Genomic DNA, 16,173 nt, shown 5'->3' on the forward strand with positions numbered 1-16,173 from the left:
GGGGTGTAAAAGGGTGGTGCTCTGGGGGATGGGTGGTAGGCGACGATTTGTTAAAAGAGTCACAACAACAGGAACACACGGGGTGTGGGATGGTCAGGCTCCACACCAGCATGTTATCGCTACGGACGGTCCAACAACGTTGGAACTAATTCTATTCCTACTTCTAACTCCCCCCTGAAAAAACCCCCGCACACTAATTACACGTTTGTGAGGTAATCCCGACATTTTAACAGCAATTGTTATGGGCCGCAGAGCAGCTGGCAGCGGCCATTTGCCCTTGTTTATAACGAACGTTTGCATAAATGGCACGGGTGTTTATGCCTCCGAAACGTTTGCACAGCGCGCCATAAATATCGTCAGGCACAATAATGTTCTCCAAGCTGGCCTTAGTTTCCGAAGCCATTTTTTTCCGTCTTACCCCCGTCTCCCACCGTCCCTCCCTCCCTCTTTCCGTCTTACCCCCGTCTCCCACCGTCCCTCCCTCCCTCCGTCCCCGATGGATAGCTAAGTGTTATATTGTATTGTATCATTGTTCAGGGAGAGACGAGATGGAGTTTAAGGAATAGGTTATAGATATAATAAAGGCTTCAAGACCTAGCGGAATAGGATGGATGATGAATTGGTTTATGGCGTTGGAATCTAGGAAGGTGGTTGTAAAGGGACTTAATCATACAGTTCATTGACAAGTATAAACACTTATGCCATTGGGGGTTATAGGAGTCGTATGATGTGCCCGGTTTGGACCTCCGTGGTGTAGCGGTTAGCGTTTCTGACTGTGACGCATTCACGGGCCGGCCAGGGTCGAGTGTATGGGTTCGAATCTTGGTTGCGACAGGTGTATATATATATATATGTATATATATATATATATATATATATATAAGACCAGTGCACCTGGCTGTGTAGAGAAAGTGTGAGGGATACAACAGGAAGAAGAATCCTCGACTTGAGAGCCACCTGTCGGCGTTCGTCACAACATGCTGTGGTGGCCCCTCATCTCACAAACCTCTGGCCAACTTTCTCTGACTTTTAGGACTTTTTGGGGCAAAGTTGTGAGAGGCTGGTAATCTCTGGCACCTCCACGGACGTCCTTATCGATTAGTTGTCTCTCCCAAAATCATAAAATAATCAGAATATCTGTTATAGCGAACCAAACCCAAAGAAAATCTCGGTGGCGAAGATATGATTTTTTTCCGACAGACAAGTAAACACACGAGGATGATAGAAAGACAGACAAGTAAACACACGAGGATGATACAAAGACAGACAAGTAAACACCCGAGGATGATACAAAGACAGACATGTAACCACACGAGGATGATACAAAGACAGACATGTAAACACACGAGGATGATACAAAGACAGACATGTAAACACACGAAGATGATACAAAGACAGATAGAAAAATGATTTGTTTTCTTGTGTTTTGTTTTTGTTTTCTCTCTTTTGCTTCTGTGTGTGTGTCTGTAGTCATAACCTTGAGGGAATTACCCTCTTACGGTCAGACTCTCCTATTTCTTCCTAGAGGAGGGAGACGGTCAAGGGAGACTGTCTACAACTCCTTGGCGACAGAACTTTTGCATATATATATATATATATATATATATATATATATATATATATATATACCCGGGACTCTTGCGTGGCGATCATAGCCTAGCGGTAGCGCTCCCGCCTGCTACGCAGGGGTCCCGGGTTCGATCCTAGCTGTTAGAGGTTTGTATATTCTATGATATATATATATATATATATGGTAGTGGCACTTACCTGTAGCTGGAGGTCATGTTCTCTGGGAGGCGCAGACGATGGTCTTTCCAGGACTGGGCGAAGAAGATGTCGGCCACGTAGGTCTGCAGGCAGGAAGCACCGGGTTAGTGTCAGGTCCAGTGGTTACGTGGGGCCTCCCTCATGGGTGAGGAGGAGACGAGGTGGCGGCCCCCAGCCAGCCCACCCCACCCACACCTCACCGTTTAAGTGGAGCGTCCACGATATTGGTTTTGCATAAGGAGTTGGTTCTCATTCTCTCTCTCTCTCTCTCTCTCTCTCTATCTATCTATGTATCTATCTGTCCACCTATCTATCTATCTATCTATTTGTCTGTCCAACCCTCTACAGACACCAGACAGAGAAGCGTACGCATGTACATAATGGCTAGAGACGTTTACATATACCATAGTGAGAAGGGTCCATTGTACCTCGAGACTTTTGCCTTTATCCGGCCGGTGGATACAGGTCTACACCCAGATCTGGGTAGTGGATACATACCTTTACATGGATCCGGGCGGTGGATACGTACCTTTACATGTATCCGAGTGTTAGATACATATCTTTACATGTATCCGGATAGTGGATACATGCATTTACATGCATATGGGTAGTGGATACATAGCTCTGCATGGATCCGGGTAGTTGATACATATTCTTAAATGTATTTTAGTATTGGATACATAGACTTTCATGTATCCACGTGGCGGATACATACCTTCACATACATCCAGGTGGTGGATACATACCCCTCACACCTATGTATCCGGGAGGATGAATACCTATACATATTTCTCGGCAGTGGACACATGTATCAAGGAAGGCTCTGGGAATCGACACCCACCAACACCATGTAAAAGACTGAGCCATTGTTTACCGTGTGGTTACATAATGGTCATACTCTTGTTTACATTGGAGAAAACTTCTCTACAATATCTGATGTCGTTGGTGTGTGTGTGTGTGTGTGTGTGTGTGTGTGTGTGTGTGTGTGAAAATACTCTTCATGTTGGTTTTCGTCTCACATGAAATATCTTTCTGAAAATCTTAAAGAGATACGTTCCCTTACATACAACATTTCCTTCCTTAACAACGAAAAGATTAGCTCTGACGACTATCAATATCTATGAAGCTGTAGAACCTTATATATATATATATATATATATATATATATATATATATATATATATATATATATATATATATATATATATATATATATATATATATATATATATATAACAACTAGAAACTGAGTTTGAACGAATGTGGCCTTTTGTCTGTATTCCTGGCGCTACCTGGCTGAAGCAGGGGATAGCGATGCTGTTTTCCTGTGGGGCGAGGTAGCGACGGGAATAGATGAAGGCAAGTATGAATATGTACATGTGTATGTATGAAATGTCTGCATATGTATATGTGTAAGTATGTATATGTTGCTATGTATATGTATGTATATGTGCGTATGTGGGCGTTTATGTATTTATATTTGTATATGAGTGGATGGGCCATTCTTCGTCTGTTTCCTGGCGCTACCTCGCTGACGCGGGAAGCAGCGATTACGTATAATAGAATAGATGATATATATGTATATAAAACCCCTCTTTTCTCCTGTTCTTACATTTTTACATAAGCTACCAGATGTTGTACGATGTAAAGCTCTCCATCCGGAAAAAATGGGAATTAATTACACTCCCACTCCTCGGGGACGCGTCTTTGAAGTCACTCCTGGCCACGGATGGGTGTACCTTGGAGCCGCCGACGCTGAGGTTAGAGATGGGTCTTCTATAGGTCTCCCCCACCCAAGGGCTAAGGGGGCGGGCCACACCAGGATGTGCCTCATAGTCTCCAAGGACGCCCTCCCTATCCCAGAAAGAGAGAGAGAGAGAGAGAGAGAGAGAGAGAGAGAGAGAGAGAGAGAGAGAGAGAGAGAGAGAGAGAGAGAGAGAGAGAGAGAGAAACTTACAGATTCCCAAACAACCGTTTGCCTGTCCATTTATTTACCACTGGCGTGTACCTCACAAAACCCTTCTCTCGACTCCAGTATCATGCTTAAAGAATCTTTACCCAAACATTGGAACACCTTTCCAACAACATTGGATACTCCTTGAAGGAGGTTTAGGTGTCGCTGGCTGCAGCTTTCATGCCGAGGATAGAGGGGTGGAGAGTGAGTGGGAATAATGTATTTTGGAGGCATTTATATAAACCTGAATTCAGTGGCACAAGGAGCCATTTGTGTTTTTCAGACTTTACCTATTTGTTTATGACTTATATATATATATATGTGTATATATATATGTGTATATATATATATATATATATATATATATATATATATATATATATATATATATATATATATATATATATATATATATATATATATTATCCCTGGGGATAGGGGAGAAAGAATACTTCCCACGTATTCCCTGCGTGTCGTACAAGGCGACTAAAAGGGAAGGGAGCGGGGGGCTGGAAATCCTCCCCTCTTGTTTTTTTTTCCCAAAGAGGAACAGAGAAGGGGGCCAGGTGAGGATATTCCCTCAAAGGCCCAGTCCTCTGTTCTTAACGCTACCTCGCTAATGCGGGAAATGGCGAATAGTATGAAAGAAAGAAATATATATATATATATATATATATATATATATATATATATATATATATATATATATATATATATATATATATATATATATATATATGTATATACATGTGTATGGGGGGGGGTTGGGCCATCTCTTTCGTCTGTTTCCTTGTGCTACCTCGCAAACGCGGGAGACAGCGACAAAGTATAATAAATAAAGAAATAAAAATATATATATATATATATACATATATATATATATATATATATATATATATATATATATATATATATATATATATATATATATATATGTATATATATGTATGTGTGTGTGTATATATATATGCCACCTTCACTGATCCGTTCAGAGCCACATTCATAACTTGCATCGAGCTGTTATGGTCCCCAAATCACGGTTCGACCCACAGGGGGTAAGATAGAGGCACATTGGTCACTCTCGCTCAGGTCGATGAGGCTGATACTCCCGAGCATAAATCTAGCACTCGGCTCCATATTGTCTATGTAAATCTATCTCTGGATATGGGTGCGAGAGGGAGGGGAGGAGGGTGGGAGTGAGTGAGAGAGGGAGGGAGGGATTCAGCTCCGTTTATCAACTGTGTTAAAGAGATGAATACTCGTATCCAATGCACTCGGGAGACACCCCTGGATAACAGGAGGAAGAGATCGCTATATCTGCACTGTGAAAAATCAATTCATTCGACTGAGTGAAAAAAAACTGACTCTCTGCTCAAAGAAAAGATTAACGTATTCAAGTAGAACGTCACTAAGAGACTGAACAGAAGCAGAATGTATAGTGAGTTTGTTGTGACCAAGCTTAAAGCTGCAGGGGACATTCAAAAGCTTAAGATGACATTCCAAGGCAATGGGTGAGGCAGACCCAGAGCTTACGTAGAAGAAGCGAGGGGAATTTTCAGCATTATCCACTGCTCCTGTGAAAATATCTATCTATCTATACACACACACACACACACACACACACACACACACACACATATATATATATATATATATAAATATATTAGGATTACCTCACTAGTAATTCTTGTGTTACCCAAGACCTCTTTGGAAAGGCTCCAGCAGCCCTAGGCTGCACCACATCCAGTAGCAGGGAAATGTAGAGTCCTTGGAATAAACTCCTTGACGAGAGTGTACTCCCTATGGTACAGCCTCACCAAAGGTGACCTTCCACTGCCGGCGGAGCCCGGTAACGCGATGTAGTAAAGGAGCATTTTGGTATTTCACATATTCGTAATATGGTATCGAATATTACTGGTGTTCACCATCTGATATGCAAGGCCTTAGAGGTGGTGTCAGTACTTTACTTGTCGAACTATCACACCTCGTCCCGTTCTGTCAGAGGGACAGACAGACGCTCATGTGTGATAGTACTCCCGCCTGTACCAACAAATGGGTAGTTCCATGGCGTATATATGCAAGGTTGTTAAGGGTCAATCACGTATAGAAGCTAATGACTCCACCCAAGCAATTCTCCCGCAGCCACTATCTGAACATGGCCGACCGTCCAGAACTATGAAATGAACAATACAGACGAGACACTCGCTGGTGGCGCCGCCATCGGCACCCAACGCAACTGACACATGTCACTGTCGAAAACGCGTGAGGCTTACAGCACCAGTGTTTCCTCTGGGTTACTATTCTTGGCTATACGTGACGCGCCTCTCCCCAGCTCACTATGGTCAGTCTTGTATACCTCCTGTGTTTTGAGTAGCCGTCACTCGCCGTTTTATACAACCCCACTGATGAATGAGATTCCAGTGGTGACGAGTTCCAAACGCTTTTGTAGTGGTGATGACGAGGATTCCACTGCCTCGAGTGTGTTATGTAGGATCCTCCATTGCTGATAAATGCTTAAGTTAATCGAGGCTGTTGGAGGACGGGGGAAGTGACAGTTGACGACCTTTAGACGAAATGAGTCGCTAACTGGCTCGTCAAAGTGGAGGTTGAAAACAAAACAAAAACAGTTGTGGTGCTAAGGAAGGTAAATTGGTTATTAGATACTTGTTAACAGACGACTGTTAGATACGTGTGAACTACTGTGGTGACGGGAACTATCGAATGATATGTGGTCTTCATTTAGGGTCACTGGAGCAGTTAATATCACTAAGGTAGTTTGATGTACAGGTATTTAACAATTACCTGGCGTAGCTGAGGCTTCGCACAGTCAATGGGTTGGTGGCTATGACAACAGGGCCATGAGAACTCGAGGAAATCAGTGAAATATGTACGTGACGTTTCTCCTTCATCTCCTGGACTGGTTCATGGACATTGCACCAGACACGTTGGTGTTCGTGATCTACTTGGGTATTGTGAGGATAGCCGTTCGCACCCTGCCATCCCCGTGTCTCCCTCACTCCTCCAGAAATAGCCTCACCTGTGGTCTGCGAGAAGACCAGCTTTGTAAGGTAAGCTTAAAGTGGATTCAGTAGACTCCAGTCGTATTACTCTCATACACATTCTAATGTCACTAGGAATCTAATTTCTTGGCGAGTCTCACTTGTTTGGAAACGGGTTTATATCAGTTTATATGAGAATGACAGACAACAGGAGGCCTCATTGGCCCACGACTGGGTTGACTGATAAGAGAAAAAGAAAAATTCACCTTGATAAGAAAAACTCAATTCTGTTCGGTGTTTTTTTAATCTATCACCGACTCCCCGCCGCTGCACATTAGCTTTCTAGTGTCCCCGTTACTGCTATTGTTGATACGTGTATTTCAGGCGTTTTTCTGAAAGTATACCTAAATCTATAAAATATTTGTCAAAACGACTTTTGAAGGTATTTATAGTTTTAGCATTCACCACGTCTGATGGTAACCTATTCCAGTGTTCAACACACTTATAGGAATAGAAGCCTTTTTTTCTTCCTCACGTCCGTACGACATCTTTCAGCCCTTAGTTTTATTGCATTTGTCCTGGTAACCATTTTTTTCTTGTATTTCGAATCCTGGTGTTGGAGGGCGTTATGTGGTGTATATTCATATAGGCATTGACGGAGAGACAAATAGGCAAGTCAGGATAAAGGTGGATAGATTAATCGAGAGATAGAAGGTCGTAAACCACCGTCACATCACCAGACGGCAGTCTGCAGCTGGGTTGTGGAACCACAAGAAAATTGCCATGTAAATTCAGCCCGTCGAGGGAAATTGGCTCCGTCTCATTCATGACCAGAGGAGCTTCGCTTCCTCCTCCCTCCCTCCCTCTCTCTCTTTGTTTCCAACCCTCGACGCTGCTCCATCTCGCTGTTTATTGTAGTTCCGCGTCCTTAACTTCCTTTTTAGAGTGTAGACTAAGGACCCACAGCCTTAACTCCCGCTCCATCTCGCTGTTTATTGAAGTTCCAAGTCCTTAACTTCCTTTTTAGAGTGTAGACTAAGGACCCACAGCCTTAACTCCCGCTTCGTCTCGCTGTACATTGAAGTTCCAAGTCCTTAACTTCCTACCCTAGACTGTAGACAAAGGACCAACAGCCTTAACTCCCGCCTCTCTGTAACTCTCTCCATGTAACTCTGAATTTCAGTTCTGTAATCCTTACTCTGTCCCTGTTCATTCTTAACTCCCTACCTGTGGTTCTAATTCTGGCATTTGTTACTGTGTCTCTAACTCTAACTCTGTAGCTCTAGATATGTTCCCATATTCTCTACCTCGTCCTTGTAACTTGTACTCTATCTGAGTCGCTCTAAAAGTGTTCCCCCTTTCGCTCTAATTGTGTCACTAAAGTCATGACATTGAGCTCTAACTGCTTCTGTCTCGTTGAATGAACTCCTTCCCTTCGCCTTTGAGAACTTTCACTCGAACTCTTGTACTCATCCTTTGTCCATTCTGACTCATCCTTGCACTTTAACTTTCTATCCTCTCACACTCACCCTGTACACAAGATTTGTAATTTCTCACTCCCACATGTACTCACTCTTTGTACAGACTCGCTCACCCTTGTACCCTTGTTCTCTACCCTCTCGCTTCGCCTTGTACTCAAGAATTGTACACCCTCACTCACCCTTGTACTGTAGTTTTCTATTCTCTTACACTCACCCTGTACATAAGATTTGTACCCTCTCACTCACCCCTGTACTCACTCTTTGTACCCTCTCACTCACCCCTGTACTCACTCTTTGTACCCTCTCACTCACCCCTGTACCCCTCCGCCCAGCTGTTTGCCTGTCAGGTATCGAAGCCTCATCTCCCAGCTTGTCAGCTCCTCGCGTCTGCTTCATAAACCGTCTATCACACACCCACTTTAAATGCGATCACCAGGTGAAGTATTCATGCGATTTCCATTCTTATCAGTCTTCCCCAAGATGGTGTTTCATGAATGCTAAGAACGTCCTTAGTACGGCCATAAATCTCTGGGGGCGCGACGTATGGTTCTGGAAATGTCAACACGTTCGAATCCCTGTCTTCAGTCTTGTGCCGCTTCCATAGGGCGCTTTAAGTACGTGTGTGTGTGTGTGTGTGTGTGTGTGTGTGTGTGTGTGCTGTAAATACGTATTTGTAATTACCTATTTGTATTGTATAGGAAGGTATTTCTACACTTGTGGGATCCTATTTGTTGTGTGTAGTTTATTTCTACTGTGTGGGGAGGTAGTTCTACATTCGTGGGGCCCCATGTCTTGTGTGCAACAATTATTCATTTTGTAGTTATGCTTCTACAGTTTGGGAAGGTGTATAGCTCTACACTCGTGGGATCCCCCATCTCTTGAACTTTGTTACTGTATAACTTTTTGAACTTATTGTCTGTTTGCTCTCCGTGTTCACAGTCTCATAACTCACTATATTCCATTCATCCAACACTCCTGCGTTTTAGAAATACTTCTTTACATCTGACAAAATTCTCTCTGACTTCCATGGTCCAGCCTCTGGTCGTTTCGTTGTTTGCCTCTTTCGGCAGACCTGTTCACTGCTGACGTCATCAGACAGGTTTATATACTGAACGATAGTGGTCAAGTCACCCTTTACCCTTCTACATGTTGGATACATTTATGACCCCTGAATCCTCACAGTAACTCGGCTCTCTTCACTCCAGTAACATCTTTGTTGTCCTCCTGTGAACCTTCTCTATCATTTCTCAGTAAGTGCGAGGACCAAATGTGAGAAGCATATCTAAGTTCCTGTCTTGTGTGTGGAATGGACTGGTAGTCACAAGGAGAATGGAGCATTAAGATCCACGCGCTGTTGTGATAATTGACATCTTCAGTGGTACAGGGATGTCCTGTAACCCCTGAAGATGTGGATTATCACGATAGCGCCCGGATTCTAATGCCTACCAGCAGAGAATGTCTCCTTACGATACTCCTTTCACACACAGATTCCTGCAGCTTACTAAAAGGGTGATGATATTCGCCCTGAGGCCTTACGTCAATGTGATCCATCCTAATTACTCTGCAGTGTCTTGGGTTAGGTTTTATCAAACATGTATTAGAAAACCTTTCGAGTTTGTCTTGATTCGTTTGTAAATTGATGCAGTCTTCATCACTCCTCACCCCCATCGTGATCATGGCCTCATTTGCAAACATATTTAGGGATGCGTCTATCTATTTCGGTGAGACATTTACACAGATCAGGAAAAATAATGATCCCAGGGTCGAACACCTACGGCACACCATTAGTAACCTCAATCTATTTCGAGAAGGTTCCTCGGACATGCGTCCTTTGTCTCCTTCCACTTCCACTTATTCCCGCTTGAAGGCCCAATTTCTTTACCAAAGCTATATGTGGTGATAGTGTCAAATGCTTTCTAGTAGTCCAGATACACACGGTCCGCCCAACCTTCTCTTTTGTCTATATAAGAGTTCACTTTTTCGTAGAAGTCTTCGATTTTTTCTTTTGTCTTTTTAGGAATGACTATCTGGATCCGTGTTATGTCTCGTTTGGATAGTTTATCCGGTGCAAGTCGTTAGAGAAACCGGACTGTAATTCTGCGCAACTTCCCGGTCTACTTTCTTAAAGATCGGCACGATCTTTCCCCTCTTTTGCTCCTATAACGATTTGCTTTCATCCAGCGACTTTTTCATCACTTCAATCGGCTTCTCAAGCCTATTTGAGCACTTTTCCTCTAGCATACGTGGAGAAAAGTTCATTTGAACAGAGAACTATATGTGTGTCTGTCCATGAGACCAGCCGCAGTTTCACGTAAGGACAAAAATAGAAAGATTAACTTTGCCATAGGAAGGGTTCCCGGAGCACACGGTTAATGCGCAAGAAGTGTCCTCTTAAACTGCAGGTCCACTGGGCAGAAAATTACCGGGGAGATGTCTTCTTTTTCCGGCAGCCAAGCAGACTGGCTAGTTAGACCAGCCAGGGACCTGTATATTACTGCATCATTGGGTGCACGTCCCGGCAACACAGGGCGCGTGTCGCTGACGGCAATATGTTTGTACCGATGGAATGGCCTGGAGGGTATAATTGGGCTGTCCGCTTACGCTGATTTAGGATTGTTTACCGTTTTAAACACGGCCTTTCTTCATGACTCTCCCTCCCTCCCTCTCTCTCTCTCTCTCTCTCTCTCTCTCTCTCTCTCTCTCTCTCTCTCTCTCTCTCTCTCTCTGTGCCCCTTTCGTAAATCTTTATCTTATCTCTATTTCAAGATCCCTGTTATCATGGACTGCCCCACATTTCTTAGCCCTACACTTCGTAGCCTTCACTTCCTTCTACCCCCTAACCTACACCCACATACACCCACTTACACACACACACACACACACACACACACACACACACACACACACACACATACACACACACACTTCCTAGCCCTACACTTCATAGCCCACACTTCCTGCTACCCCCTACTCTACACTCACCTACACCCACCTACACACACACACACACACACACACACACACACACACACACACTTCCTAGCCCTCACACTTCCCTGCCACCCTCTGAGGAGGCTTCCACACTGCCAGCCCTCACATTACTTCTGCAGTGCAGTAGCCTCACCCCTCACCCTGACACAGCTGTCACCAATGGCCACATTTCCTAGTGGAGTCACGTTGTGGCTATGAGTTGAAAAGTGATTTTTGACTGTGGCTCCTGGGGTGGCGCGGAGACCCAGGCTGACGTGGGAGTGGGTGAAGGGAGGATGGGGGAGTGAGGAGGGGAGAGTGGAACACGAGCGGGTCTTGTGTGAGGAGAGGAGAGTGGAACACGAGCGGGTCTTGTGTGAGGAGAGGAGAGTGGAACACGAGCGGGTCTTGGGTGAGGAGAGGAGAGTGGAACACGAGCGGGTCTGGGTTGAGGAGGGGAGAGTGGAACACGAGCGGGTCTTAGGTGAGGAGGGGAGAGTGGAACACGAGCGGGTCTTGTGTGAGGAGAGGAGAGTGGAACACGAGCGGGTCTGGGGTGAGGAGGGGAGAGTGGAACACGAGCGGGTCTTGTGTGAGGAGAGGAGAGTGGAACACGAGCGGGTCTTGTGTGAGGAGAGGAGAGTGGAACACGAGCGGGTCTTGTGTGAGGAGAGGAGAGTGGAACACGAGCGGGTCTTGGGTGAGGAGAGGAGAGTGGAACACGAGCGGGTCTTGGGTGAGGAGGGGAGAGTGGAACACGAGCGGGTCTTGTGTGAGGAGAGGAGAGTGGAACACGAGCGGGTCTTGTGTGAGGAGAGGAGAGTGGAACACGAGCGGGTCTTGGGTGAGGAGAGGAGAGTGGAACACGAGCGGGTCTTGGGTGAGGAGAGGAGAGTGGAACACGAGCGGGTCTTGGGTGAGGAGGGGAGAGTGGAACACGAGCGGGTCTTGTGTGAGGAGAGGAGAGTGGAACACGAGCGGGTCTTGTGTGAGGAGGGGAGAGTGGAACACGAGCGGGTCTTGGGTGAGGAGGGGAGAGTGGAACACGAGCGGGTCTTGGGTGAGGAGAGGAGAGTGGAACACGAGCGGGTCTGGGGTGAGGAGGGGAGAGTGGAACACGAGCGGGTCTTGGGTGAGGAGAGTAGAGTGGAACACGAGCGGGTCTTGGGTGAGGAGAGGAGAGTGGAACACGAGCGGGTCTTGTGTGAGGAGAGGAGAGTGGAACACGAGCGGGTCTTGGGTGAGGAGAGGAGAGTGGAACACGAGCGGGTCTTGGGTGAGGAGAGTAGAGTGGAACACGAGCGGGTCTTGGGTGAGGAGAGGAGAGTGGAACACGAGCGGGTCTTGTGTGAGGAGAGGAGAGTGGAACACGAGCGGGTCTTGTGTGAGGAGGGGAGAGTGGAACACGAGCGGGTCTGGGGTGAGGAGAGGAAGTGGAACACGAGCGGGTCTTGTGTGAGGAGAGGAGAGTGGAACACGAGCGGGTCTTGTGTGAGGAGAGGAGAGTGGAACACGAGCGGGTCTGGGGTGAGGAGGGGAGAGTGGAACACGAGCGGGTCTTGTGTGAGGAGAGGAGAGTGGAACACGAGCGGGTCTTGTGTGAGGAGGGGAGAGTGGAACACGAGCGGGTCTTGGGTGAGGAGGGGAGAGTGGAACACGAGCGGGTCTTGAGGGAAAGAATGTGTCTTGTTGGGAGGAAAAAAGATGTCTTGAGGGAAAATATTGTCTTCGCGAGGGGACAAGTGAAAGAAAGAGCTTTGAAGCCAAATAATCATGAACATTAACATGATTAACTTCCTCAGCGAAAAAGATTTACTACAAGGGTTAGGAGATGTCTGGGATTGGAAAACCAAAAACGTTTATAGCAAAATCTTGTTCCAACTGAGGGAAAAAATTTATGAGAGGTCGACTTTCGTGTCTCTTTAGAGGGGGAAACTTACGATCTGACACTCGGGAAAATAATGGATGTTCAGTGGCAAAATACAGGAGAGGATTGTCCTATATGGGGGGCGGGGGGTTACTCGTGGCGAGAGGGAATGGTACGTGTGAGGATGAACATTGGCCAGTGAGTGATTCAAGGGTTATGATGAGAGGGTGAACATATACCATGTGGGGGAAAGAAAGAAGTTCAGAAGGGAGAAAAATCGGTGGCGCAACGAAGTAGACTGACACACACACACACACACACACACACACACACACACACACACACACACACACACACACACACACCAAGACACATACACATAAAGACAGGTAGATATGTAACCAAGCAAGTCTGTGGTACATACAGATCACATAATAGCGTTTACGACATAGCTTTATTTATGAGGTTGCTTTTTCTCTACTTCTTTTTGGTGTTCGTGTTTGCAAGTAAGATTATAATATTCTGAGCTCATTAAGGCACGATTTTAATTATGCAGGCGCATGATCCCGATTATTAACTCCAAAATGAGGTCGAATTTAGTCTGTGAAGACTCAGGACACGGTACACAAACACAAGCTACCGTCGGTGCCATAAGGGTACACAGAATGCATGCTGTACCGTCATGGTACACAGACAGCTTATAGTACCCTAGGAGTACCCTCATGGTACATAGACCGCTTACAGTACCCTGGCAGTACACAGATCTCCTGGCTATACCCTATACACAGACTGCCTGCAGTACCCTAGGAGTACATAGACTTCCGAACTGTACCCTCACGGTACACAGACCTCTTGACTGTACCCTCACGGTACACAGACCTCTTGACTGTACCCTCACGGTACACAGACCGGCTACAGTACCCTTACAGTAATAGAGAACCCCTTACAATACCCCTATAGTATATGAAACCCCTTACACAACCCACACAATACACAATATTACGATATCCTTACCGTACCCCCCACCTCCCCCCCAACCCCCCACCCCACCCCCAGCCTATCGCACCGTCAAAACACATGGACATCCACCATCCCTCTCCCCTCCCCCACCAACACACACACACACACACACACACACACACACACACACACACAATACACAGAGCAACCCTATACAATATCCTCCACCATCATCCCTCCCACTCATTGTATGAGTTTGGATTTAGCAATCATTTTTTTTTCTCCCCTCCCACTTTCCTTCACCGTCCATTGTGACCACTCCTCATTTTCCATTCCATTGTGCCGTTCTCTTTGAAGCCCTCGGCATTCCCAGTTCCACCACGGCGGAACAATGGACCAAATGACTTAACAGCCCAGCAAGAATTAGCAGTTAGTGAATTTTGTAGTCTCTGGCAACTATGATCGTTAGCTATCATTTGACCTTATTTCCTTGTCTGTGAAGAGATTAAGAATTTAGCTGAAGTTCTTTGCAGATGTTTTGAATTCATTTATACATAGGGTTACCAAGATGACACGGATATATATATATATATATATATATATATATATATATATATATATATATATATATATATATATATATATATATATATTTTTTTTTTTTTTTTTTTCATACTATTTGCTATTTCCCGCGATAGCGAGGTAGCGTTAAGAACAGAGGACTGGGCCTTTGAGGGAATATCCTCACCTGGACCTCTTCTCTGTTCCTTCTTTAAAAAAAAAAAAAAAAAAAAAAAAAAAATATATGTGTATATATATGATATATCTGCGATCCCTGGTAGGCCCGCGTGATACATAGTCAGCCAAACTAACCACTACACCACTGAAGGTCACATGAATGATAGCTTTTCTGCTGGATTTTTGTGGTAAATCTGCTCCATCCTGGTAGTTCTACTCCATCCTCGTAGATCTACTCCATCCTTGTAGCTCTACTCATCCTCGTAGATCTGCTCCATCCTGGTAGGTCTACTCCATCCTCGTAGATCTACTCCATACTGGTAGTTCTACTCCATCTTCGTAGATCTACTCCATCCTGGTAGTTCTACTCATCCTCGTAGATCTGCTCCATCCTGGTAGTTCTACTCCATCTTCGTAGATCTACTCCATCCTGGTAGTTCTACTCATCCTCGTAGATCTGCTCCATCCTGGTAGGTCTACTCCATCCTCGTAGATCTACTCCATACTGGTAGTTCTACTCCATCTTCGTAGATCTACTCCATCCTGGTAGTTCTACTCATCCTCGTAGATCTGCTCCATCCTGGTAGTTCTACTCCATCTTCGTAGATCTACTCCATCCTGGTAGTTCTACTCATCCTCGTAGATCTGCTCCATCCTGGTAGGTCTACTCCATCCTCGTAGATCTACTCCATACTGGTAGTTCTACTCCATCTTCGTAGATCTACTCCATCCTGGTAGTTCTACTCATCCTCGTAGATCTGCTCCATCCTGGTAGTTCTACTCCATCTTCGTAGATCTACTCCATCCTGGTAGTTCTACTCCATCCTCGTAGGTCTACTCCATCCTGGTAGACCTACGTCATGGCCATATTAGCTTCGAAATAATCCATCTGGTTATAATCTTTCTCGTAGACGTATCTACGTATCTCTCCTCAGTGTCAAAACTTCCCAGTAACCTTCCTGAGATAACATATCTCCCAGAGATAACATACCAGCCACCTTCCTCTTATACCAGCACCTTCCTCTCATAATATACCAATATAATCCATTCTTCTTTACATAACCCATAATTATAACATATTCATCATCACAATTACTTGAATTCCATAGATACAATATTACATGAGGATCTATAGAGCCTGTTATCTTGGTTCATATCTCTACAGTAGTCCTATGGCACTCCCAACTCTACAGACATTTTGATGTGGCATAGCACATCAATACACCACAACACCATTACTCTAACTGGTCCCGGGTGACGAGCGCCACTGCAGAAACTAATTACTCAAGTTGCCAGCGTAGGGCACCACTGCGTTAAGTGGTGTGCTCAGGCACACTCATGGACCACAGGCACTCTCACGGACCATTAGCTACCACAGCAACCACTCACCACCTCAGTAACCACTCACCACCACAGCAACCACTCACCACCACAGCA

General features: G+C 45.2%; 1 protein-coding gene across 1 annotated transcript in view; it reads right to left on the minus strand.

Moving 5' to 3' along the window:
* Nucleotides 1-16,173, minus strand: part of LOC139763178 (glycine receptor subunit alpha-4-like) — a 143,749-nt gene that overhangs the window by 16,001 nt on the left and 111,575 nt on the right. Inside the window, exon 4 of the mRNA XM_071688896.1 lies at nt 1,768-1,850. Within this exon, the coding sequence (XP_071544997.1) occupies nt 1,768-1,850 (83 nt within the window). The remainder of the gene's footprint in view (nt 1-1,767; nt 1,851-16,173) is intronic.

Source organism: Panulirus ornatus, chromosome 46 (genome assembly GCF_036320965.1).
Source record: "Panulirus ornatus isolate Po-2019 chromosome 46, ASM3632096v1, whole genome shotgun sequence".
In the NCBI taxonomy this organism is placed as follows: Eukaryota; Metazoa; Arthropoda; class Malacostraca; order Decapoda; family Palinuridae; genus Panulirus; species Panulirus ornatus.